The sequence below is a fragment of the Anastrepha obliqua genome, chromosome 1 (genome assembly GCF_027943255.1).
Source record: "Anastrepha obliqua isolate idAnaObli1 chromosome 1, idAnaObli1_1.0, whole genome shotgun sequence".
NCBI classification, from domain to species: domain Eukaryota; kingdom Metazoa; phylum Arthropoda; class Insecta; order Diptera; family Tephritidae; genus Anastrepha; species Anastrepha obliqua.
In genome coordinates this window covers 67,984,160-68,012,000 of record NC_072892.1, presented here as the reverse complement: position 1 = coordinate 68,012,000, position 27,841 = coordinate 67,984,160, and the positions used below count along the sequence as shown (strand labels likewise).

Genomic DNA, 27,841 nt, shown 5'->3' with positions numbered 1-27,841 from the left:
TTTGTTCTTCATTATTACTCTTACTTCGGCAGCAAACAAACAGAAAAAATACAGTTAGATTACACAAGCATGCTCACTTGATAAAGTTGACAAAAAATAATGGGTGTTTGAAAGTATTTACAAAAGTTGTTTAAACAAATATCTTCAAGGAATTGGTGGCTCACTTTGACTGTGACTCACTGTATACTACGAAGCAAATAATAAATTTATAGAAGCAAATATAAACAAAAAAACGTTAATTGAGAGCGGTGAACGAATTGAGTTTGTCATATCTTCGATTTTATTATAATTCTACTGTATCATGCCTTCGAACCGCAGCTGGTTTTATTATAAGCCTATCCTAATACTTATCACCAAAAAAGTTGGCCACATAAGTAGTTTTTCTGAAGCGATTTTATTTATTTAATACTAAGCCAAAAATGTACATTTGTAGTTATTATCACAATTAATACATACTTTAAAATTCGATATAATTTTCTTATTTCTTCAATTAACAACTGCTACTTATCCTTAAGTAAATGATACTAATCATGTTTTTAATAAATGATATATGTTTTATTAATTATTCACAATAAGAAATGCACACTGATACGATTATTTATTTACTTGTTAAAGGATTTTCTAATGCAAAGTGCTTCAAAATTTTGCAAATTATTTATCCAAGAAATAGTTGTGAAATAAAATAAAGTAAATTGTATTATTAAAACTTCAGATACGCTATTTAAATATTTCATATCGAACTCTTCGTTTAATAGCTAATGCGTTTTAAATAACCTTAATCTGTATATTATTTTTAATTCTAACATATTTTTTTATAAGTACACACACTCGTTTTAAGTAACATTTATTTGAATAAAATTTTCTACTTACTTGTATTAACATTACAACAATTGTCTATTATTCGTTTTCATTTATACTCGTACATATTCCTGTTTTATATTAAATTTTGAGTAAGTTATAGAGTTTTTTAGTTTTTAATTCTATAGATTAGTGTTAAAACCATAAAGCACATTTCACATCTCATGCACAGTTGAGCATACATACATACACATATATGTGTATATGTGAACATGCACAAGCATGTTTGCCATAGCAGCCTGTGCGTGCTTAGAGATATTCATAAAATATGATCCAGTAAATACCGTTAAGACTGGCGAATAGCGCGGGAAAGAGCACCCTTGATGTGCGATCAATGTAAATGGCTCTCTTCAGGCGTTCTTGCTGTGGCGTAAGTTTTGGTTTGGGTAGCTCGGGTTCTGGCGGCGGTGGCGGTGGTGGTGGTGCAATGGTTGGTGTTAGTATGATGCGTGATTCTTGTCGTGGAATCCAAGGGCCATCGGCATCTAGTGGAGGGCGTACGACACGACGTGTGTGCACTACCTGCAGGTAGAGAGGAGAGAAGGGTAAGGAAATAAACTTTTAATTTAGAATTAGTTTGAACCAATAACTTAATTAGGTTACAAGATCAATTTTATGTGATTGGTGTAACAAACTTTCCTAGCCTATCTCTCTTTTTGGTAGAACAGATTTCAGATTGCTTCAATTCCTGATAGTTTATATGTATGTACATATATTAGTTTGGAGAAAAAGAAATCTCTTAATTACTCGGTAGATGGCTATATATCAAACAATCCAAAGTAAATGCTCGTTGTCAAGGAGACATAACACACTAAAAAATTCTTTTGCTTTTTTTTGTTTGTTCCATTCAGTTGTGAGTTACAGGGTGTTAACAATGAAAATTGAAAGAGAAAATTAGGGACATTTGACAGGTTTTCTTTGATTAGGGCGAAACTGCAAGCCAGACCGCTGAAATTGTGAATGGTGTTTATGGTGCCGATACTGTAACAGCTAAGTAACAGCCTGCAATTTTGGTTTCGTCGATTCCGTTCAGGTATTTTTGATGTTAAAGAAAATGTCGATAATGTTGATAAAATTAGCAGGGCATCGCCCTGGAGCTGAAGATCGACCATAAACAATTTAAACCATTTGGGCAAAATAAAACTAATATTTGTTTTTTTGCTTGGAATTCATTACTTGTTGGCAGCAAAAATTATAATTAATCGTTAGACTAGGCGGTATTCACGCACGGCCCGAAGCTGCATGAATGTTATGTGACGAGCTCCAATGAGTCCTAAGTCCAGGCTACCGAATCAATGCAATGTATTTCTAGTGAAGGCAGCTGCTATTAAACAATCAATTTTTTGACTGCTATTGGGGTGTATTCCAATTGCCAAACGGAAATTAGGGCCTTAGACTCGCTTATGGTGCACTAGAAACTAGTTGGGGAAGGTCAGATTTTCTTTTCGACCTCATCCGAATACTTCAAAATTAAACTTCTATAGCTAATTGACAGAATAACTGCCAGGCTGATGACTGACTGACCAGCTACCTGTCAGCAGACCAGTGAGGTAGTTTGGAGTTCCCTTGACTACCTATGGAATTCGCGCCAACTCAGCGAGCGCTGGGAAGGTGCACAAATTTGCACTTTTGGTCATGCGTTAATTGAAGGCGTTCGAGGGAGTTTATAAGGCTAACAAAACCTCAGCTGTCGAATATTGTGCATGCCTCAACTGGAAATTATTGTCTGCTAGTCATCCATGCGTTGAATATTGGCATTACTTCGAGTTTCTTTTGCCGCAGCTGTGTGGAGGATTTATCTCCTTTCTCTCAACTTTTAATTTTAGGAATCCTGGCTATCACTCACTTGTTACGCCTGTGGAAATATCAGTTTTATAGTAGATATCACCCGCCTGTTGAACTCATCACAATTGGCGCACTTTATTCAACTTGGCCAAAATCGCGTAAACGGTTACCGCACCAATCAATGCGCTACTCCCCCCGACCCATCAAATATACCACATTAACTCCGATATTAGTGAAAGATACCATATACGATGCCCGCTGTCGTAGTCGAATGGGTAAGTGAGTGACTACCATGCGGAAGTGCACAGGTTCGAAACCTCGGGCATGAAAAAGCAATGATAGAAAAAGTTTTTTTTATGGAAGTCGCAGACAATGGCAAACCTCCGAGTGTACTTCTGCCATGAAAAAGCTCTTCATAAAAAAACCATATGCCGTTCGGGGACGGGGTAAAACCACAGATCACTCCATTTGTGGAAAACATCAAGACGCACCCCTCAAATAGGAGGAGGAGTTCAGCCAAACACCCAACAATTGGTGCAAGCTCAAATTATAGCATCTGATCATAAGTTGTAGTTACTAATTATCCAATTAAACAGCGAAGCTATTTTAACAAATTTGACTCGAAAAAACTATGAATAAAAAAAATAGCTCCTGTTCGATATGGACTCACCCTTTTATTTTTGGTCATCTCATCGAATATCTTTTCAATTTTCTCAATCTTTTCGTCTGGCACCACTTTGGCTGGTGTGGTTGCTGGCGCGGGTATTGGTGCGGTCGTAGGTGGCTTTTCTGGTTCTTTTTTCGCACCTTCCGGCACCGGCTTCGGCGGATAAGCTATGGGTTTCGGTATTGGCGTGTCACTTAATACAATATTTATTAAGCAATATTCCATTAAAGCCATGAAAACAAACACCGTGCAAACGGACATGAATGCGTCGACCGCCTTTAGATAGGAAACAGGCGGCAGAGATGATTGTGACTTCGCATGTTGCGTGGACAATGTCAGTAGCGAAGTGACACCGAGTGTAACACGCGCTGGCGCTGCCTCCGGTTTGATCCAAAATGAGACCCAAGACATTATGACAATCATACAAGTCGGTATGTATGTATTGAAAACATAGTAGACTAAACGGCGTTTGAGCGTGAAAACGACTTCGAGGCAGGTGAAATTGCCGGTCGAGTAGACTTGAGTGCAATCTGGAAATATTTGTTAAATTTAAACATCATTATTGCATTGAAGTATTTTGATGGTGATGGTAAATATGTTGCTCACCCGCAGTTTCGTTACGTATCAGTGCCACCTGCGGTAGTTCAATATTTTCATCAACCACTAACGGGGTCGTTGGATCCCACTGAAAGATCATATCATCTGTGGTGTGTGATACTATTTGAAAATCGAGTGATGAGTAAATGATTTAAGTAATGAAATTTATTTTATTAATGTATGTATATTTTTCTTTTCTTTTCAGCAACTTACAACTTTCCATCTGCATCTTGCATTCTTGCGTGTCATGCGGATAAATGGCAAAATTCATGGTGCACGACAATTTCAATGTCAATTTCACCATATAAAGTATGGTTTTATCCTTGTACAACCACATATAATGATTAGGAATTGTCATTGTTTGGAAAGTAACTGATTTGGCATTCTTGAAGAAAGAGTCGGGGCGCCACATATTCTTCAACCAATCTACCTCGAGCAATCTATACTCCTGTGTCATATTCTCTGGAAGTCGTAATCGGTGATCTTTCCATGTTTGCGCGAAAAAAACGTCCGCGACATATGTCATTGAGTTCTCGTCGATCGAATCGAGACCCATTACAGTGACGTGAAAGTAAACTATTGTTGGTTGTCCGTCCTTTTTGGGTGGACGCATTTTGTCATAGCGTTTTATATCCTCGGGTAATATATCTGTTATCGCTAAACTTTGCCTGGTTGGCGAGAGAAAAATTAATGTAGGTTAGTTGAAACATTTAAGCAGAGGGCAATCGTAGTAGAAACTTACTGGTATTCGCCCGTTGTGAATTTCTCTAAACATATTGAAAATATTACCAACAGGAAGATTTGGTATTCCATTACTGTAAGAAAGGAAAACAGTCGATTTAAGATGTTAGTATGAGCAATTAAAAAATGTATATGAAAATAACAAAATAGTGTGAAGAGACATAAAATTCATTCTTGGGTTACTAGTAGACCTTGGGGGTTCGAGATGAAATGTCAGTAAAAACAAAAAAAAAACATCGATTTTTTTATTCGATGCAGCGAATTAAAATATCGAAATTGTTTTTATTTACCTTTACCTACATTCTGTCAAGAAAGTACCGGGAATTGTTCAAAAAAAACGAAAAATAATTGTTTAATCATCAAAATTTATCCATTCCATTTCATTCAAAGCAATACACATATGCCAACCATTAGTTCAATCATCAAATCACCTTTGAAACGCATTTGAGGAGATCTTCTTCAGCTCCTACCGTGGAGTGGCAATTTGGGAAAGGGAAATGTCACAGGAGGTTAAATCCGGTGAATGCGGTAGTTTTTCGATGATATTTGTTGAGTTTTTGGTTAAAAAAGTTTTCACCATATGCGCCTTATGAGGTCGGGCGTTATCATGGGGAAGGTCCATGAGTTTTCTTTCCACAAATTGGGCCGTTTCCTACTCACATTCTCGCTCAAACGTCGCATAAATTCTAAATAATATTCTTTACTAGCTTTAACCCGCGGCCCCACTCGCGTAGGAGTAGTTTTAAGGGATTTAGGATATGTATATAAAAGAATTACAAACAATAATTTCATAGAAAATAATTTTTTATTAATAACCATACTATTATATTACAATACCCGGCATCCGTTGCTATGCCTCGTTAAATAAAATCAAAACAACTAATCAGAAAAATATAAAGCAAAATTATTTTTATTAATTTTCTATCTCAAACTGCTTTTGAACTTTGCATTTGGGTCATAGTTGAACCGCTTATGCGGATTATAAAGTCTAGAGTGCCCTATAAATAGTGGGAAATAGAAAAAACTAAGATTTTTTAGATTAAATTTAAGCAAATATTCGATTATTAGTGACCAATGAGAGTGGTGGCCGGGCCTGCGGGCTGTGAGAATGGAGATCCGTCATAAAAATATGCCTATAACCTTCATTTAGTGAAAATAAAGGTTGTGAAAAAAGTCTTGCGGTATTTCCGCAAGCTTGTCTTTGCAAGCGCGTAGTTCTAGTTGTATTCGTCGCATCGGTTCACTCTAGAGCTTTTTGGAAAGCTCTTTTCACGTGCTAACACGTGTTTGATTAATTGTTATTTGCTTTTAGTCGTTCGTGAGTTATAGCGTCGCAAACATGGAGCAAAATAAAGAGAAACTACGGCATATTTTACACTACTACTACGATAAAGGCAAAAATGCATCTCATGCTGCCAATAAAATTTGTGCAGTTCATGGACCCGATACAGTTTTCATTTCCACCGCACAACGATGGTTTCAACGTTTTCGTTCTGGTGCAGAGGTGATCGAAGATGCGCCACGGTCCGGAAGGCCTGTCGTCAAAAATTGCGATAAAATCGCTGAATTGATCGAAAGAGACCGGCATAGTAGCAGCCGTAGCATCGGCCAAGAGCTGGGCATGAGTCATCAAACCGTTATAAACCATTTGAAGAAGCTTGGATTCAAAAAGAAGCCGATGTATGGGTGCCACACGACTTGACGCAAAAAAACATTTTTGCCCGTATGGATGCATGCGAATCGCTTCTGAATCGCAACAAAATCGACCCGTTTTTGAAGCGGCTGGTGACTGGCGATGAAAAGTGGGTCACTTACGACAACGTGAAGCGCAAACGGTCGTGGTCGAAAAGCGGTGGAGCTGCCCAGACGGTGGTGTGTTTGGTGGGATTGGCAGGGAACCATCCACTATGAGCTGCTCCCCTATGGCCAAACGCTCAATTCGGACCTGTACTGCCAACAACTGGACCGCTTGAATGCAGCACTCATGCAGAAGAGGCCATCTTTGATCAACAGAGGCCGAATTGTCTTCCATCAGGACAACGCCAGGCCACACACATCTTTGGTGACGCGCCAGAAGCTCCGGGAGCTCGGATGGGAGGTTCTTTTGCATCCACCGTATAGTCCGGATCTCGCACCAAGTGATTACCACCTATTTCTGTCCATGGCGAACGAGCTTGGTAGTCGGAAGCTGTCCTCAAGAGAGTCCTGTGAAAATTGGCTCTCCGAGTTTTTTGACAATAGGGAAGCGAGCTTCTATAAGAGGGGCATTATGAAGTTGGCATCTCGTTGGGAACTCGTCATCGAACAAAACGGCGCATATTTGACTTAAATCGCATTATTATAACCAATTTTATGAACAATTGAAAATTCAATAAAAATACCGCAAGACTTTTTTGACAACCTTTATGAATGTATAAAAATTTTTACGTCATTTGGTGTTGTCGTTTTGTAGAGATGCGTGGATAACGTACAGACATTCACCTTTATATATATTCTTTATTTACCGTAGAACCATTTGGAACGAATTCCGAGTGCACAACACCATGATAATCAAAGAAAACGCGTAGCATAACTTTCACTTTTGACCGACTTTGACGAGGTTTTTTTTCGGTTTCGGCTCATGAGAATAGCGCCATTCAGCCGCTTGTTGACTGGCTTGCATGTCAAACTCATATACGCACGTTTCATCATCTGTTATGATGCACTGGAGAAACGTTGGGTCCGAATTCACTTGCTCAAGCATGTCTTCAGCCAACTTCTTCCGATGAATTTTTTGAAATAAATTCAACTCTCTTGGAACGGGTCGAGCAGCCACGCGTCTCATGCCCAATTGATGGTGTAAAATGTTGCGAATTGATTGTTGAGACACGCTAGGGCCATGAGCTACCTCTCTCAAACTTAAATGATAGTTTTCCAGCAGCATTTCCTTGACTTTGTCGATGTTTTAATCCGTTGAAGACGTTGATGTGCGACCAGATCGGGGCAAATCTTCCACGACTTCTCGGCCCTCTGCAAAAGTCGTATACCACTCGTAGACCCGTGTTTTTGATAAAGCACACTCGCCAACATTTTTTGGCACACGAAATCCCATTCAAAATACAAAATTTAAGACAAACTCTTTGCCAAATGCCAAAAACAAGCTAATTAACTGATCACGCTCAAACTCTGCGGCACTATAGAGGACAGTTGTACCAACATTTCAGCAAAAAAAAAAAAAAAAAAATTTAGACATATCTATAACGCGCGCTTTTTAAATGAACAATTCTTGATATTTTTTTGGCAGAATGTGTGTTATTATAGTATACCAAAACTCAAATGCTACAAAAGTGAATACTCAGAACTTGTCCAAAAATGCTGACCAAAATTTTTGAAAGTTGAACTTATTTATTTATTTTTGTATGTAGTACAAAGTAAGTCTTTACTTTAACTTATATAAATTTTCACATGATAAAATTTTAACCACATTTAAATTAAATGTAAATTACATTAAAATTGTAATATAGGGTTTTCCAATAACAGGTGTTATTCGTTGATATCGAGAGATGATTAACGATTTTTCATGACCGGAATTGGATGGTATTGATCTGGACAACGTTTATTTTCAACAAGACGGTGCTACGTGCCACACATGCAACGAAACCATTGATCTTTTACGGGAAAAGCTTCCGGGCCGTGTTATCTCTCGAAGAGGTGATCACAATTGACCACCGAGATCTTGTGATTTAACACCTTGTGACTTTTTTCTTTGAGATCACGTGAAAGAGAAGGTCTACGCCAACAGCCCAGGGTCGATTCAAGACCTCAAAGATGGAATTCGTGAGGCTATCGAGAACATAGGGTAGTCACTTTGCAATTCGGTTATGGAAATATTAATGAAAAGGATATTGTCCTGTAAACGTGGTCGTGGTTATTTTCCTCTATTAACGGCGATTATTTTTATTAAAAAATATCATTTTTCTTTGAATATCAAAATAATGCCTTTTATTGGAAAGCCCTTTAGTAATAATAGAAAAGATAATGAAAGATAAAATGAGAATGAGTACAGGAAGAAAGAGGGAAGTGTAATGCCTTGATATCCTGTAATCAGACTGTTTTAAAATATTTGTGTGTTGGAGTTATTTATTTATTTTATTTTTGAAAGCTTAAATAACAATAGAATTGCTAAATAAACAAAAAGATAATGCAGCGCTAGCAACGGAGGCTTTCGGCTGGCTGGTGAAGAATTCCTGGCTTATATATGTCGTAGAAGATCAGAGTCCTTCAGAAATTTATAGATTTTCGAAATGTTGGAATCGGAAGGGTTAATTAATAGCGATAGTGCATCATGACCGTCAAAATTCTGCTGTCTTTGTCTATCTAGTCCAGGGCAAAAGGCTAACAAGTGCAGGATACTGACTGGAGTATTACAAAATGGACACAGGCTTGGTTGCTTCCCTTGCAGTAGATATGCATTGGTGATTACACTGTGACCAATGCGTAGGCGAGTATATGGCGTAGTATAGTTAGATGGGAGGGATGATAGATAAGTTGGTTTAGTACGATTAGGATTAATCCTGGAGTAATGGTGGCTATAGTGAAACCAGTCAGCTACTAGTTTGGTTTGCCTATGCTGCTTTATAAGTCGATAAACATCATTTTTACATAAAAGATTTGATGTGATCGTAGGAGTAATGCTCATATCCTTGGCAGTATTATCAGCGATTGTATTGCCGTTGATGCATGAATGCCCTGGTACCCACATGATTTTGATATTATGAGGGTGAGAAATCAGGATATTTCTTATGGTTCCAATAATGTGGTTTATTATAGTTCTTTGAGTTATTATAGTTCTTTATGGCCTGAAAACAGGACATACTGTCTGTGCATATAATGTATTTCCCCTTCGATTATGACGAATACTGCATGGCGTAGAGAGCTGCTGTTGCTTCAGCGGTGAAAATTGAACAAAACGGAAGTAGTAGTCCATACGATATAGGATCTCCATTCTCTTTCACGACAGCAAAGGAAGTGTAATTCGCTTTGGAACCATCGGTGAAGATTAGCTGCCAACTAGTGCTTTTAAAGCGAGATGAAATTTCTAAAAAATGTGCGCAATACTCTGCCGATGTCGTATTAGATTTTTGCATGTAACTTAAGTCGTTTATAAAAGATGATTTTTTCAGCACCCATGGCGGGTGATGGCCATGTCTCATCGATAATAGTCTTAAGGGCAGTCCATTGTCTTTTGCAAAAGAGGCGCATTTGGAAATTGGTGAAGCTATCTTAGGAGTTGAATTTGTCTAGTCCAGGCTTTATTTACTTAGGGATTGAATTTCAGACTCTGACGGCATTCATATAAAATAGCCTAGAGGAGATGAAGTAATTGCATTTTGGCACAATTCACTAAGGTGCCTCCGTGAGCTTACTGATATCAGCCTGTCAAATAAAGATGCAGGTGTCTTCTACATTAGGAGTTTGTACATTAAAATGCAATTCCTGGTAGACAAATAATTTTCAAGACAACAACCAATTATTCTAGTTCCACAGACAGAAAAATAGTCATATCTACCGATTCCATATAAGTAGAATGTACTATTGTTAAATGTTGCATTAACTTTCTTCAAAGATACTGAACCCTTTTGCTGTATACTACCTAAATGGTGCTAAATGGCCTAATTAGCTGGAGCACTAATTTACGCCTGCCTTCAACTGGTGTAAATGGAGCTGAGATTCTCAGTTTTCGGAGTTTGACGTACACATTTCTCGTTACCCCCTTTATATGATCTCTACAAGTAAGTTCAGAGTTCAGAATATATCCTAAATTGTTTACTTTATCCACAAAGTTAAGGAAACGATGGCCAATTCACAGCTTAGAAATATTGTCAACAAGTAAGTAAGACAAATGATTTAGTCGCATTTAAGCATAAATAATTTTTTTCTAGCACAAACAGAGATAGCAGACAGAACATAGTTTATTTTGAAACATTAATCCTCTGCGAGACCAATGAGGCTGGAGAAGTACAATTACATATATGTCATCTACACACTCGTGAATATTCACACACTGACACACAGAAAAAGCATCACTAATAAAGACATTAAATTAAGCGAACCGAAGGCGGATCCATGTCTAACACCGACGATTGATTTACTTGATTTGATGTTTTGCGTTCTATTCTCGAGATAGCTGGCTATAAGTTTCCACGCACAAGTTTTGAAACCAAGAGAGTATTTTAGCTTCATATAAAGCAGATTATGGTCTACTTAATGAGTCGCCATTGTTAAAATTAATTATCTAGGTTAGGTTAGATTAATTATCTTTGGGCGTGCCTAACGATTAGGCAATGCCCCGTTATAACTGAAATCAGTGTGTTAAGACTTGCTTATCTCTTCTTAGTAGAAGTTCCGTGCGTTTAGCATTGAGAGTCGGCCACAGTTGTCGGGCAATTTTGCAAGTGGCTCCATTACGTCATCTTTGATTCGCTACTCGTACAATTTCTTCGCGGATAAGTAGTTTACATATTTGTAAGGGTATCTCTATGTCATTGTCTATATACTCATCAGTTAATTTGGTACAGATTTTCGCTAGTTCACCGGTTCTGCAGTTCCCTTCAGCCATCTCATTAAGAGACAACCTTGGAGGTTGTGGACTGTTTTGTGAGGAATTTTATCGCCACCTGGCTATCAGTGAAAATGTAGATATCATCTCCAGGTATCGCATCACACTGTATCAGTGTCACGGCTTTCATTATTGCCATCAGTTCAGCCTGAAAAGCACTACAGTAGACGGGAAGCCGAAAACTGAAGGAGATCCCCAAATGCTCGGATTACACACCTCCGCCCACCCTGCCCTCGAGCTTTGAGCCATCTGTGTATACATATGTATATGAATTTGCCCTGGCTTACCTCGTCCCGTTCCCACTCTTCCCTCGAGGGTAAGAGGGTCGTGAACTTTGTAATGGCAAGTACAGGCGGGACTTTATAGTCCACCTGTCCGGGAAGCCCCAACGTGCCATCAATAATTATAAACGAATGAGTCGACAATTCAAAGGTTGGTTCAAAACTGGTCCTTTGAGGATAGAAAAAGTACTGACAGATCAAAAAACGGGACGCTCTGTTGCCAATATTGCTGCTGTCGCGCAAAGTGTTGCTGAACAACCTTCAATATCGATATCTCGACGTTCTCAACTATTAGGCATTCATGAATCGAATGGTTGGCGGGTTTTACCTGTAGATATTGGTGCTCATGGGGAACATTTAAATGATGCCATTTTTCACATATAATTGGGCAGAGCCGTATTTTGAATAAAAATAATGAAACCTGAAAAATCTAAATTTTGCATGTTTTTTTTATACAATATCTAGGCGCATCTTTTGAAAGACCCTTTATTATCTTCTTTCAAAAAAGTTGAACACTTTCTCTTCCACTGCTCTGCTCTCACTAGAACGCGGCATCGTTGTCTAATATCATATTTCATCGGCCCTTTTAAACAATTTTGGAGCGTGGCAACCACCGTAGCCCAACATATCTTAACCTAATCTAACTAGAAACTCAATAAGAAGGAAGGCAACATTACGGTAAAGCTGTCTGTCTGCTTAAAGCAACTGTTAATCGGTTAAATGAAAATCCATTGGAAATTTAGGAAGATTTTAAACAGGCATTTATAAAATTGTACCACAAAGCTTATGAATATTGTACTATAATAGCCAGTGAGTGACTTTTTTCGAAAGCTTCACAAGTTTTAATCAGCAGCGCTTAAGACAAATTTAGCTCATGATAAAAGATATCCAAAAATAAATTAAAATTTTGTGGAAATATTTAAAACATGTATTGGGCGGCCATTGTAGTCGAATGGGTTGGTACGTGACTACCATTCGGAATTCAGAGAGAACGTAGGTTCGAATCTCGGTGAAAGACCAAAAAGAAGATAGAATTTTTTCTAATAGCGATCGCCCCTCGGCAGGCAATGGCAAACCTCCGAGTGTATTTTTGCTATGAAAAAGCTGCTCATAAAAAATTTCTACCGTTCGGAGTCGGTTTGAAACTGTAGGTCCCTCCATTTGTGGAACAACAGCAAGACGCACGCCAGAAATAGGAGGAGGAGCCTGGCGAAACATCCAATTAAATATATATATCACCAAAAATAAAACTGATGTGGATCCCATCTCACTCAGGCATCTTGGGCAATGAACAAGCAGACCTAGCTGTAAAATCCTCGTTAAAAGACTGTCTTCACGTCTTTGATGTGCCATTTGATGTGAAGTCACTAAAAACCTATTACTCTAACTCTCTACGTAAACATCTTAATGAGGAATGGTCAACTTACACACATCCATACAAAGATATAAACCCTCTCGGTGCACAGATCAAACTTCCAACCAACACTTCAACATGGGCCAACATATGCTTCATACGCCTCAGATTGCGGCACACACTTATAACGCATGAATATATTTTGCAATCGAAATCTCAACCCAAGTGCCACTTCTGCAACAATAACAACCTAACAATTCAGCATATTTTATCAGATTGCCCAAATCTTCACGCTCAACGCTCTCCCGCTAATCCTACGACACCCCTCTGAATCTAATATAAGACTAATTGTTAACTTTCTAAAAGATATTAAAATGTTTCACTTAATTTAAACCTTTAGAAATAAGTATTATAACCATATGACTAAGCCGATAGCCTTGGTAGCTTGTGCTTAAAAGTTATTTTGTAATTTTAATTATAGATAACAAATAAATAATTATAATAAATAATAAATACATATATTGAGCCTTCGATTGTGTTTTATTTTCTTGTGGTACAGATACAAACACAACATATTTCGTTTATTTTTTAAAATATCATTTTTTCTGTTAACGAATGCTCGAAATTAATTATAGGGTTCAACATTTTAGTTGGGTATCCTAAAACATATTTTTGCGCATTTTAAGTATTAAATTGTTTTCGTTTTTTTTCTATACAGGATATGCATACTAATGAATTTAATCCACTGAATTTTCAATAAATTTTCTTTATAAAATCTTGTTTATTTTAGAATATATAGTGAAAAAAAAAATCGTGCCGTATCCCCCGGGTCTATCCTATATTTTTAAGAGTATACAAAGGAAACAACAATAGCATCCAATTCCTCTGACTAAGTTCATAACCTCCCGTTAAACTGTACTCGAGTGAATATATAATCAAAGTTAGCCTTTAAATATTTATAATGTCACAAGCTCTAAGATACTTTGAGCCAAGTTCAGACTAATTTGTAAATAATATTTATGCAAAATAAAATGTATGTTGTTAAAAAATCTCATAACACTTAACTTTTTCATCGAAACGAAATTTGAATATCACAAATTCAATTGGCCTTCGACTAAGGTGTTACTGGCATTTTATTATTAGTGTTTTCGCACTGTCAAGGTGAAGTGTAAAATTAATAGCAAAGAAAAAAAAAAAAAAACAAATCAAAACCGTAGCCTTAAAGTATATCGGGCCAATATAACAATACTTAAACCGGCGCCAATAATTTCACAATCCCATCAACCAGTGTCACTGGCAATGACAATCGAAATGGCAGCGGAAACAACAATATCCTCCAAGCCGGAAGAATACGCGAACAATACGGAATTACCTTGGCTGCTGAGTCGTTCAATGGATTGTTCTTTCATATTTCTAGAAATAGCATCAAAAGCAACGACGCTGCACACGCATACGTTTGCACCAACGTATGTGGATATTTGTGTAGTTAGGTGCATATACAGGGTGATTCTAGAGTACTTAGCCTTTTTGAGTTATTTGGACAATGATGGCTTTTTCTGCATGGATGGAGATTCTGCGTAAGATTTTTGGACCTTTGCACGTTGGCAACGGCGAATATCGTAGACGATGGAACGATGAGCTGTATGAGCTTTACGACGACATAGACATAGCGCAGCGAATAAAGATCCAGCGGCTTCGTTGGCTGGGTCATATCGTCCGAATGGATACAAACGCTCCGGCTTTGAAAGTATTCGATGCGGTACCAGCTGGTGGTAGCAGAGGAAGAGGAAGGCCTCCTCTGCGTTGGAAAGATCAGGTGGAGAAGGACTTGGCTTCACTTGGTGTGTCCAATTGGCGCCGGTTAGCACGAGAAAGAAACGACTGGCGCGCTTTGTTAATCTCGGCCAAAATCGCGTAAGCGGTTATCGCGCCAATTAAGAAGAAGAAGGCTTTTTCTGCAACAAATTTTGACCAAACGTAATAATAAATTTAAAAAAAAATATACAATAGTAAACTTATTTATGTTAGTAAACTAAATTCCGGTATCTGGGAATTGAAAAACTCGCACATGATTGCCGAGAAGACAATGCATCCGCAGAGTGGGGCTGGCTTGTGCTGCTGGAAGCTTCATTCCGATTATTGGTGTGGGCTATAAATTTAAGATTACCTATTGAAATTGTGATTGCCAGACCGGAGCAATTCGTGAAATGGAACCGAAAATTGTCCACAAATGTGTTAATTTAAAAGCAAACAAAAAATAATTTTATTAAAAAAAAAATAATAAAAAAATAGTAAAATTAATATTTTATTTACATAATAAAAAAATAATTATATTTAATAAAATAAAAAGATACCTCTATTTGAACCACCCGGTACAGATTGCATTCCGCCTATAAATGCATAAGCATGAAATATATGAAATATTATTGACAATAAGAAAGAATACGCAAAAAAAAGGAAAATAGCATCACAAGTCAACCGCGCGTGTTTCCTCTATCGCTTCAGGCTGGTAGGCTGCAAGGTTTGAGGCTTGCACTAGACCTTCTTGCGCAGATGCGGCGGTCACAATAGCGACTTAATTCACAATTAAAACCACTCGACTGAAGTGGCCGCACAAGTGCCTGTGTGCGCTTTTATGGCATATTGCCACATATTAGACGAGCGAATGAGGGGAACGAGGGGTGGCATCGTAGCATCGTTGTCTCGGAGGTCGGCTTGAGTATGTGTTGGGGTCGTTGTCTAACGTCAACGATGCTAGCAACACCGATTAGGTATTTAAGAAAACAAAAAAACACAAAAACAATTGAAGAGAGAATCGACATTCAAAAACATAAACGGAAGGCAAGGGCATCGCAAACGAAAAATTATTGGAAAAGTAAGTTCGTAAGCGAACCGTAGGCGTATGCGTAACGTTTAAATGTTTTATATCATACAAGTATGAAGTATGTATGTATGTGAATAAAATCAGTACGAAGGGGCGTATACAGAACAAGTTACCTGAATAATGCATAGCGTCATAAAAAATTCAGCCACGATCACTAAAATTTGTGTAAGAATTTTGTAGTGCATTTAAGGTGAAAATTATTTACTTATTTTTTTATTGTTATTTAAAACTAAAATAATGCGCATATCGATTTAATCGATACATAGACGCATGACATACATATATTAGTTTAGGGAAAAGGAAATCCATTAATCATGGCTGAACTGATCGATATCTCGTATAAATTGTGAATGGTGAACATGGTACCGATACTGTAACAGCCAATTACGTGCAATCTTGGTTTCGTCGATTCCGTTCATACATTTTTGATGTTAAAAAAATGTTGATGGTATGGAAAATGTCGATGAAATCACAGAAATAATCGAGGTTGACCATTTGCGCAAAATAAAAATAATGAATTTCTTTTTCCCCAAACTTACATTTAAGGTGAGATTATTTGGGATGAGATTATTATAATACAGGGTCTTTCAAAAGACGAATCAAGATTTTGTTAAAAAACAAAAAAAATTTTTAATTTAGATTTCTTTAGGTTTCACTATTTTTATTCAAAATAGGACTCTTAACAATTATATGTGAAAAATTACATCATTTAAATGTCCACCATGAGCACCAGGTCTACAGGTAATATCCGCCAAACAGTCATTTCATGAGTGCCTAATTGTTGAGAACGCTAAGATGTTGAAGGTTTATCAGCAACACTTTGCGCCACAGCAGCAATATTCTCAACAGAACGTCCTATTTTTGGTCTACCAGTCCTTTTTCTATCCTCGACAGAACCACTTTCTTGCAATTTGAGTTGTTGACCCATTCGGATGATTATTTCTACAAAAAAAATCACGAATTTTGGGATATGTTGTTCTTAAAGATCGACCATTTTCATAATAAGTGTTTTAACGCATTGTTCTATCGTGTAAAATTGTGCATCTGCCACTTAACAAAGTCAATGAGGACAAAAAAAGAAGTACCGTTTAGAAACTATTTGCTACTGACATCTAGGCGCCACTTTGGCAAAACCCTTTAGATGAATTAAAAAAAAAAAATAGTCTTTCACTTTAGCTTTGAGTACAGATTTAGAGTGGCATAAGTCTAGATCTAAATAAAGTGCGAAAAAGCTCAAGTCCAATAAATCTCTATTGACAATAATGCAAAGAAAAACTAACTTTGTATAAATCGAAATCGATTTATATAAATCAAATTTCCCTTCATAAACGTCCAAACAATGATACCTCAATTATTTAGTAAAACAAAAAAATAAATAAGTTTTTTTATAGTGACCCTGGAATACTCCAAAAATCCAAAAAAAAAAAAAATTGATTTTCGATATCTAGTAAGTAAGTAAATAGAGATTGTTGTTCCTGCAGCGGCTAGTGTGATTAGCCTGAATTTTTACGATCTACTGTATTTTTGCATGAATTTGGCACCCCTATATCCGTTGTGTCGGCTGTACTTTGTGTAGAAGGATTTCCGGAAATTAATCGATTACCCCATGGAGACGTATTTCCGTTAGGATTTGGACCCATGCTTAAACACTAGTATTGGGTGAACAGTCAATGTCCGCTTGATTTAAGGCTGAAATCCGCTCCAGCCGCACCTAACATTGTAAGCCGACGCTAAGCTTTTCAACGAAGTTCTGCTTCTTCGGGCTTGTTTGGAACGCTGAAGATATTTAATTTCTCTTCTCCCACCCATATATGAGAAGCATTCGCTACCGCGCCCTTTAGAGGTTACAGCTTTCCCCCGAAGTTTTCCCAAGGAATGAGAGTATATTAGTAAAAGCACCCAAAATATATACTACATAGACAGTGGATACACCTCGAGAATCTTGAATAGGTCGGTGACATGGTCAGTGGATGGTCAGTCACAGATTAATTAATCTGGAAACAAATCTTAATCAATTAGTACAGAATAGTCATAGCAGAGCAGCAGGCCTAGAAATAAATGCCAGTGGCTACTGCTCCACGCCATCACCAACTCTTTTTAGGCCATGAAAGCATACAGAGCTTTATATATTTGGGAAGTGTTATGTCAGCCAAAAGCGGTGCTGCCGAAGACGTAGATAAAAGGATTAACAAAGCAAACTCCGTTTTTGGCATGCTGGGGAACGTCTAGATCGGCGAGCCAGATCTCATGCAAAACAAAGCAGCGTATATTTGTGTCCAATGTTAAATCAGTGCCATTTTATGGATGCGAAACATGGAAATGCTCCTCCCGCATCTTCGATTCGATTTATTAACAAATGTTTGCGAAGAACACTTGGTATAAAATGGCTGCAAAAAGTAAGGTAGGAAGATGTATGGCACCGTACACAGCAAGAAACTGTAACGATTGAGGTTGGTAAGCATAAGTGGCGATGGCGCAAACCCGTGGACAATATTGTAAGGCAGGCGCTAAGATGGAATATCCAGGGTTATAGACGAACTGGCGCTCGAGCAAACACTTGGTGCAGAACCATAAATAGGTAACTTGTGGCCGCAAACTACATCTGGAACAGTGCTGTCCATCCCATAGATCAATTGATCACACGTATTCTTACTCTCCATCGTTCAGTCGTTAGCAAACCAGCAACGAATAAACACCAAGTTTGTCTGCGATGCTTAGTGTATGCAATACAATGCCCGGTGAGAACTTTTTTATGCTAGAAAATGCCTTTGGCGACTTGCAATGCCTTTTATGTTACAAGTCGTTCAAAGAAGGCTATAGATGTAATATCAAAAGGCATTTCGATTCCTCCCACAAAAATATACAAATTTTAGACAAAAAAGCTAGTCAGGGATTATATGAAGAAAAAAAGTTAGACTTTTTGGAAAAATTCAAAGGGTGGTTAGCTAAAGTAGAAAATGAGGAAGTTGTTAAGCAATTAAATATAAAAATGAAAGCTGAGCTATCTTCCATGATCAGCTTATATATTGCTAAACAAGGCCGGCCTTTTATAGATGGTGCTTTTGTTAAAAACATTTGTCTAAAAATTTTTCGAATTTATCTTTTATTAAGAAGCTGCCACGAAAGTATTCATATTAAAGATTTTATTAGAGATATAATATAGATTTACAAACCCAAATATATAAAAGGAGTTACATAACGTTCCAAATTTTCTACTCCAATCCAATATTTATTTATTTTGGTTTAAATTTCCTACTGGGCTGCTCCCATTCTCTCGTTCTCACTTATACAATCACATTTTTCATTCTGGACAGCACTGATCTTTTACGAACGTTATCTAACAAAATTAGCAATCAAAATTGTTTGGTTACGCAGCCATCGCGAACAGCGAAAGAAGCGTAAGCAGCGCAGTCAACGTTTGAACTCAGCGGCACCGCTCTCACCTGCATGCATGCATGTTGCTTACATGCATATTGTAACTTGCTCTGCGAGGCAAGGAGAAACAAAAACACAATTTAATGTACATCTATATGTAACATTTATTGTTATTGTACTTTACTTTAATGATTACACAAAGTTTATATTTAAAATTTAATTTCTTCCTCAATATATCTATTAATTGTGGTTTGAGTTTTATTTTTATTTCTTAAGAATATTAATTGATTTCCTATGCATCAGCATTATACCAGTTAATGAATTAGTTCATAATGGATGAAAACAAAGAAAATTGTTGACTCAAATACTATTTACTTGTACATTTGTCTGGTGCACAGTTCGCGCATCTTTATTGTTTGAAGAATTCCTATTTATATTAATAGAAACATATTTATTTTGCATAAACCTCTAATTGTTCATTTTGCAACTGATATAATTCTCGTACTAGTAAGTCTTTGCCGATCAAATACCAATTCCTGGACTGGAATGTTTTTGGTGTAGGTTGTCTCTTCACTGCAAGGCCAATACGAATCCAAATCCAAATACAAATATAAATGCTGTATTAAAGAAACTTAAAATTAATAAGATTGCATCGGCAATATGCTTCACATAAAGCCTTGTGAGTGCCAAGGCACATACGGCTTCCATCGTACAGCTCGCTAAAAGAACTATATTTATTTTTTAATTTTCTTTATTTTTATTTTATAAAAAATATAGTTAAAAAATCATATAAATCAAAGTTTCAAAATTTCTATAAGGTTCATAAAAATTCAACAATTTTTCACCAAAATTTTTAAAATTTATTCAGAATTTTTAGAAAAAATTCGAGTATGCAGTTTTATAGCTTCTTAAATTTTAGTGTAAGTTTGATGTTGCTGGAAAATCCTTTTGCATTTTTGTTAATTTTTTTTCATGCGGTGTTGCGAATCTTCTCCATATAAAAAATGCTCAGAGAAAAAAATTATTGAGAGTTTTGTAGTAACTTCAAGCTTGCACTTTATTATCCTAAAATTTAATTATGCTTATAATTTTTTTTACACTCTGATTAAAAAATTTGAAATTTTGATGAATATTTTTTAAGTTCTTATAAATTTTGTACAAAGTTTGAAACTTTAATTTAGATTCTAAGTGGTTGTAGAATAAACTATAATACAATATATTATTATATTGCTGGGCTTTATTTTGCTTTCGGTCTAAGTCAGGTTGGGACTTAAAAGGCACAAAAGCCACTCCCAACTTCGTTATTGCGCTAGTTTTCAAAAGTGGTCAAAAGCGATATTAAAATAATAAGTAAATACGATTTGATTAAATTTGACTTTTAGAAAGAAAATTCTCTTAAAAAACTTGTTTAAAACAAATTAAAATGGCCGTGATGAAATTTCAGCTAAATCAGCCGACCAATTAAAAAAATATGAATTTCTATTTCAAAAGTAAATTCTCACACTTCATTGACAAATTTTCAAGCGATGAAACTTTTCAAATCGTAAACTTATTTTGAAAAAGAAAAATAATCTAAATAAAATAAAGGTAAACTATGGGAGGCAGGTCTTATACAGCCCCCAACCACATCAGTAGTCGAATCCTGTAAATCGAGGCTGAACTAAGTCGGCAGACATAATAGCCTGATGATAACATGGGTGCTGGGACACGTGGGTTTCGTGGGTAACGAGACATCTGACTCCTTAGCTAGGGCGGGCTCTGAGGCCATCTTCTTTGCCCAGAGCCCGTTTCGCCACTCCCTTCTGCAGCCATCAAAGTCACGGTTAGCAAATGGGTTACTACAACCCACGGGCGAGCTTGGCAGGCTGAGAGAGGCTGCAGATGGACTAAACTGATGTAACCTGTCGCAGATCCTTCTGTCATTAAGCAGAGGGCACTGCAGACACCTGGTTGGACTGATGACGAGCCGTATGGGCGAAGCACATGAAGAGGAGGATGAGACGGCGGACCACTTCCTGTGCGTTTGCCCCGCCTCCGCTCAAATCAGGCTTGAGCTCTTTGGCAGTGATGTGTTAAGAAGCAACCACCTTGGGTCGGGTAGACTTAAAGAAAATTAAAAGGGAATCCGAGTGCAATAGAATGGATTTAATTGTGTCTCAGTGCTGTACTTGCTAGTTGTCGCGATAAAAAAAAATGAGTGGCATCCGCTCCATGCTTATCTTTTGGTACATCATTGCCTAAAATCTCACTAATCAGGAATTTAAAAATAATGAAATCGAAAAGCCGGGAAAGGTTTTTACTTCATTTTGCGTCTTTGATTGTGCAACGAATACCTCGAACTATTATTAGTAAAAAGCAAAGTTTGGTGCATATGTTGTTATTATCAAATGGTAGGCAAAAACAGACAATAACCACATTTTTTAAGGGCCGTCTTGAAAAAGCCATAAAAGCTAAGAATATGAAATTTGAATAATTATTATCGTTATATAATATAAATATCTTAACTCAATCAAAATATTTATCTCAAATATTCTAGGGCCAGTGCATGGCGATCAAAAGTTGCATCCCGGGCATTCACGAAGTTTTGTATTAAAGATGGCTCACGATTTTCATAAAATCATTTACTTTACATAAAAAAATATACGTTAATATTTAATCTGAATTTTCTGTCGAAAAAGTGTGTTTTTTATATAAACGAATAGCTCAAATCGCTCTCAACCACCTTCCTACACATATGAGTTTATTTATTTATTTGTATCAATAGTACAGAGTAAGACTAAGGTCTTTTAATAGCCCTTCAACTAGAATGATTTTAGCATGAAAGTTTATTAATCTAAATTTTTACACCAATTCATTAACAAATCAATCTAATGTATGTAACTTAACTATAATAATAAGAAGATAAGGCTTTGGTAGTTGGGAAAGAAAAGAAGAATTTAGAGAAGAAAGTAGTAATTAGGGAATATAGAGAGAAATGTAATGCCCTAATTCAATGCAATCAAACACTTTGAAAGCAATTATAGATTTGTGCGCCGTAGTTAAATCTGTTAAGTCCAGCCTTCACAGTGTCGGGTAATGGGTTCCACACTTTAAAAGCGTTAATGAAAAATAATCCAGATAATGATAGGTAATTAAATGTTGGAACGATGAATTGTTTGTGTCTGCGAGACCCTACTGGTATCAACTTCTCCGTCAGATAGAGAGGAGGCCTGAATAATATAAGTTTGCACAAAAATATGCAATTCCTAGCAGATAAATAACTATTAAGGCAACAGCCTAGTAACCTTGATCTGAAGGCAGAGATATGGTCATATCTGCCAATCCCATATAAATACATACCGCGAGGCGTTATTAGATGCCACATTAAGTTTATGGCAGGATGTGGAGTTAAGTTTGCTGTATACCACCTCAGAGTAGGTAATAAGAGGCATAATTAGCTGGAGAACTAATTTGCGCCTCGTTTCCTCTGGCGTGAATGTTGCAGAGACTCTCAGCTTACGCAATGTACCATAAATATTCCCCACAGCCGTATTTATATGGTCAGTAAAGGTAAGTTTTGTGTTAAGAATAAACCCCAAATTTTTTTACCGTATCCGCAAAGGTAATGGAATTAGTGCTTATCCACATTTTAGGGATATTGTCAACATACACCTCACTATTACATATAGGTAAGGCATATGACTTTGACGCGTTCAAATATAAATAGTTATCATTAGCCCAAACAGAAATAGCAGACAAATCACTGTTTATTTTAAAACATAAATATTCAACGAGATCAATACGACAGGGCAAGTACAATTGTATATCACCAGCATACGCATGGACATTCGTATACTGACAAACGGTAAAAATATCATTGACAAAAAGACTAAATAGAAGTGGATTGAGGATAGACCTTTGCGGAACACCAGTGGGTACATATCTAGGCTGAGATGTTAATTTTCTCGTCTTAACCTTCTGCGTTCTGCCACCAAGGTAGCTGACCATGAGCTTCACAGCACTGTCTTTGAAGCCGAAATAGTGTTTAAGCTTCAAACATAACAATTTGTGATCCATTGAGTCAAATGCTTTAGAAAAATTAAGTAAACAAAGTAGAGTCAAGTCTCCGTTGTGAATTCGAATATCGTCCAGTATTTTAACCATTGCTGTCGAGCAACTGTGACTTTCTTTGAGAGAGTTTACGTCCTGTACAAATGATGAAATTTGCGTGGCCATCAAGCTGTATTTTTGAGATCACGTTCATATCGTGAAGAAATGCTCACAAGTCAAACAAACTTTATATTTGCAAAACGCACTTTTTGTTAAGGCAAATGAATTAAGAAAGAAATCTGACTTTTTTTATAATTATAAAAGTTTCCAGTACACGTTCACACTTTTATGTACATATGAATGTTTAATGGAAACAGTAAAACAATTATAATTTATAGATTTTGGGTGCTCCGATTGTCAGTATACAAACATAGTATACAAACATTCTAAGCCTATTGGCGCATAATCATAGTCCCGCGATAACCCCAGTTTAGTTAAGGGGGGGTAGGGTCACAAAATCGAAATTTTTTTTCTTCACTCATCTTATAGTAAATCATTTGAAGAATGTTGTGTCAAAATTTTAAGTGGATCGGAGCAGAACTCTCAAAGTCATAGCCTTTGTAGGCACTCTACCTCGAATGCGGAGCATCGATAATTTTTCAGAGTCATTTTTTCAAACGCGTTTTTCCCGAAACGACTTCTTAAAAGTCGGTGCCAATCACAACTCCGAAACTATTCAACCGATTCTTTTCAAATTTGGCACACGTTTTCTAAATCAAAAATACCTCCCCCCCCCCACTGTTTTTTTTTTTAGTTTTTTTTTTTAAGGTTGTTTTTCACTTACAAATATGGCGAAATGTTTTTCGTCATACTTTAACTGAAAAATTCGACTTTTTTAGTTTCAGATGATTCTACGACGAATGCCGATTGGCACCGCAGAGCACCTCTCGAAAAACATATCTCCAAAAAAACTCTGTCATGGGCTTATTTGTCAATATTTTATTATTAATATTTTTTAAAAACTTATTGAAAAGATGTACAATAACATGCAACTGATTTTATTAAAGTATCTTAAGCCATATTTCTGTAAAAAGTTCAAAAAAAAAGTGTTTTTTTAGCGCTAAACCCTACCACCCCCTTAAACTAAGAATAATATTTAGAGCTCTGTTTTTTTTGGACTGCCATATTCAATTTAGTATCTACTTTGGTTTAGTAAGAACCAGTTTTAACATAAATCTATTACGTTCGAATATCATCTGACAAATGTATGTATGATCATCTGTTTAGATGTAAATATTTTACTTTGCCTGGTAACTTCTAAAATTAAAAATGGCATAAGTATAAAAAATAAGTAAATGTAAAAGAATGCGAAAAAGAAAATGATCTGGGAATCATTAAAAAAAGAAGGATGCTTAGGATGCAGCTCATAAAAATACGTCGATTTTGCATTCCAGCGAGATGTACTAAAAATGAAATAGCAATGGAAACGGATGAAACTACGTACACAAAAAGGCAATTGCGGTACAAATTGACATATAGGTACAAAAATTCTTGATGAGAGATTTCCATTCCGGACAAAAGTGACTTTCAAGTCTGTTCTTATCGGGACTGTAAGACTTTTATTATTTTGCGGCTCTTCAATGCTTAATATTCCTATAAAAAAACGGTGGCTTTGTGGAGTCTGTACCGCGACTAAACGCATTTTTGGATTAAATTTATATACAAATCTCTTTCAATATCTTGGAAATGCAAATTTTTTGTTGTTTTTTTTGTATCGGGAATTATGTGCATCGTAAACTTTTCAATTTAATTTGCTTGAAACCAATTTTAGTACCATCTGGTGCTGGGTTTAAGGGGTTACATACGTCCAGAATTTTCAAAAAATCGATTTTTTTTTTACAAATTATTATTCTTTATAGTTTTAAGCGTATTTCTGTGGAAGTCGATTGTAAAATTCCCCACAGGTGATGCGCATAGGTAGCTGTCCTTCGTTTGAGACAGCTGGCCGTTAAATTTCTAAAGTACCTATGTATAGGGACGTCTATGAAACATTATGAGAGTATGTGTAGGGTCGATATGCAAAGGTTTATGAAACCAAAGTTGAATTGTTTTTGATCATTCGAGGCCAACAGTTGTTCAAATGTGCGCGACCTCGGGCGAAATGCACTCGTTTTTCTCGAAACTACTTTTTCTGGCGTGGTCTGCATTATAACCCTTACAGTTTTAAATATTTTTTGATACGGTTTTTTCTTTTATTGAATAAGCGAAAGTGTTTTCTCTATAGTCTGTCTAGTCGGATTTTTGATATTTTTATTAAAAAAAATTTTAAACATAATTAAAGTGTGACATTTATGACGTAAAACGCATACTTTGTTTAAACGCCGTAAATTGCTAAATTTTTCGAAATTCCAAAATCCGGCTCGACAACCATTACTACGACTTTCATTGACAAGATTTTGTTCACTTTTTACACATTCATGCAGACCGCGGAGCAACTTTTTTTCATGGTACTTTGGGTCACGAGATTTTTTATATACTAATTTTTGTAAAGAAAAATTAAAATAAATTTTTTTAGAAAGTTCAAGTACTAATAAACGATGTATAAAGTTTTGTTTACATTTATTTCTATTGTTATCCCTTCTAAAAACAGTTTTTCTTTTAGCGAATTTTTGGCGCTGCTGGACGTATGTAACCCCTTAAATTTGAACCTGGTTCTATGCTAAAAACCTGGTAATAATCCGACTACATATGATTAAAATAGCTGTAGTTTTTCCTGAGCCTCAGTTTAACAAATTTAGACTCTGCTTTATTTTGACTATTCTAATACGTCATTCGGTTTTATCTCGAAATAAGTGAAAATATTGCCCAATAAGCTCAGTCAGAGCGTTTCATACAAAGGTTGGTCATAAATAGCAAAAAGTGATCCAGCAGCTTCAAATTTGGTATGTAAGTTTCACTGATTGGGATTAGTAAAAGATGTTAGTATGAACAAAATCCTAATAAAAAAAGAGTATTCGTACTTATTTTACATAATCTGAACCTTTATGCCTTATCGTACCCTGTAGGTAGTTATGGAACTCACTTGTAAGCAATACTTTATTATTATTTAGTTCGGAAAAGAAAAAAACATTATTTTCTCGGTAGATGGCTGTAGTGAGATCGCGTAAAGTATCGCAAAAACAATTTAAAGTTGACATTTCACACTAAAAAAATTCTTTTGCTGCTTTTTGTTTGTTAGTTGTGAATTACAGGGTGTTAACAAGGGAAATCAAAAAAGAAAAAAATCGGTACATTTTACAGTTTTTCTTTTTTTATAAAGGTGAAAATGCAAGTTTGGCCGCTGAAATTGTGAATGGTTTTTATGGTGCCGATACTGTAACAGCTAATTACGTGCAATTTTGGTTTCGTCGTTTCCGAAATTTCTAGACAAACTCATTGAAGCAAAGTGCAAGTTTCAAGTGCCTAAAAATTCTGGTTGACTTTTACAAGGTGGCGCAAAATTAATGACCCCAGAAAAAATTAATAAAAGAATAAATAATTGACGCGTACACTTCTGTTAGGTGTTTGACCGATCTCCTCCTTCTATTTTGGGGCGAGTGTCTTAATGTTGTTCCACAAATGGGGGATCTACAGCTTGAACCGACTCCGAACGGCAAATGGTTTTTTATGAGAAGCTTTTTCTTGGCAGAAATACACTCGGAGGTTTGCCATTGTCTGTAGATGAGCGACTTCCATTAGAAAAAACTTTTTCTAGCATTTTTTGCTGTTTCATGCACGAAGGAAGGTTTATAATTTTTGCAAATGGCTTCGTACGTCAAACATATTCGAACTAGACAGCTGCAGCATACAAATAGCCTAGCAATGGAGCGGGTAAAGGTCAATATAAAGATTTTCATTACTCAAAATCATTTATTTTATTTAGTAAAAGAAAGTTATTCAAAAAAGAAATTAGGTGATCGATATACGGAAGAAAACGCTCAACGAGAAAAAAATGAAATGAAAATCCAAGTGGCCCAGAAGTTATAATATTAAAAATTTAGATTACAAAGTTGAAAATTTTGGTGATTTTGATATAACACTGCATGTCTAAAAATTTTCTGAAGACTCTGACAAAAAGTTGAAAGTTTTGATGACCGTTTTTGAATGAAAAAATTATTATAAATACCGAAAAAGAATAAAATAGTTGAAACTTGCTAATTCTTCACGCTCCTTTATTTTGCGAGTACGTGTACACACATACAGAGCTACTGAAAAATTTCTTCGACTTACCGAACTTAATTTTTTATTAATATAATTTTATGATTACAATTTGTGAAGATTTCTGCCAATTTTCAAATACACTTCCACATGAAATTGTTTTATTTCCTCATAATTTCTTTATTTATTCTTAGAATCTGCTGGAAAGGCCTTCAAATTTTCACAACTGTGCTTACGTAACACATTACACGAACTCTACAGCTTTAAAACAATTAAATTGCATTTTCGCAAGTCTTTTACACATTTTGGCTTTTCACATAATTATCAGATTTTTTTAAAAGCAACTTTCTTTTTAATTGATTTAGTATTCATCATTGCATGCCTGTTTTTTTTTAAGAAAATTCATTTTTAGTAGTTCCTGGTTTGCTTTGAACTATCTTTCACTTTTTTAATTTGTACGTCTAAATTCGTTGAA

The 27,841-nt window shown here is 36.2% G+C and overlaps 1 protein-coding gene across 1 annotated transcript; it reads right to left on the bottom strand.

The window, feature by feature from the left end:
* Positions 1-596: 596 nt before the first annotated feature.
* Positions 597-27,841, bottom strand: LOC129250733 (glycine receptor subunit alpha-4). The gene is made up of 6 exons (XM_054890333.1): positions 27,439-27,841; positions 4,650-4,722; positions 4,121-4,575; positions 3,917-4,027; positions 3,314-3,840; positions 597-1,380 (listed from the first exon to the last, which is right to left on the bottom strand). The coding sequence occupies exons 2-6, from the start codon at positions 4,718-4,720 to the stop codon at positions 1,108-1,110; spliced, it is 1,437 nt and encodes a 478-aa protein (XP_054746308.1). The 5' UTR covers positions 4,721-4,722; positions 27,439-27,841; the 3' UTR covers positions 597-1,107.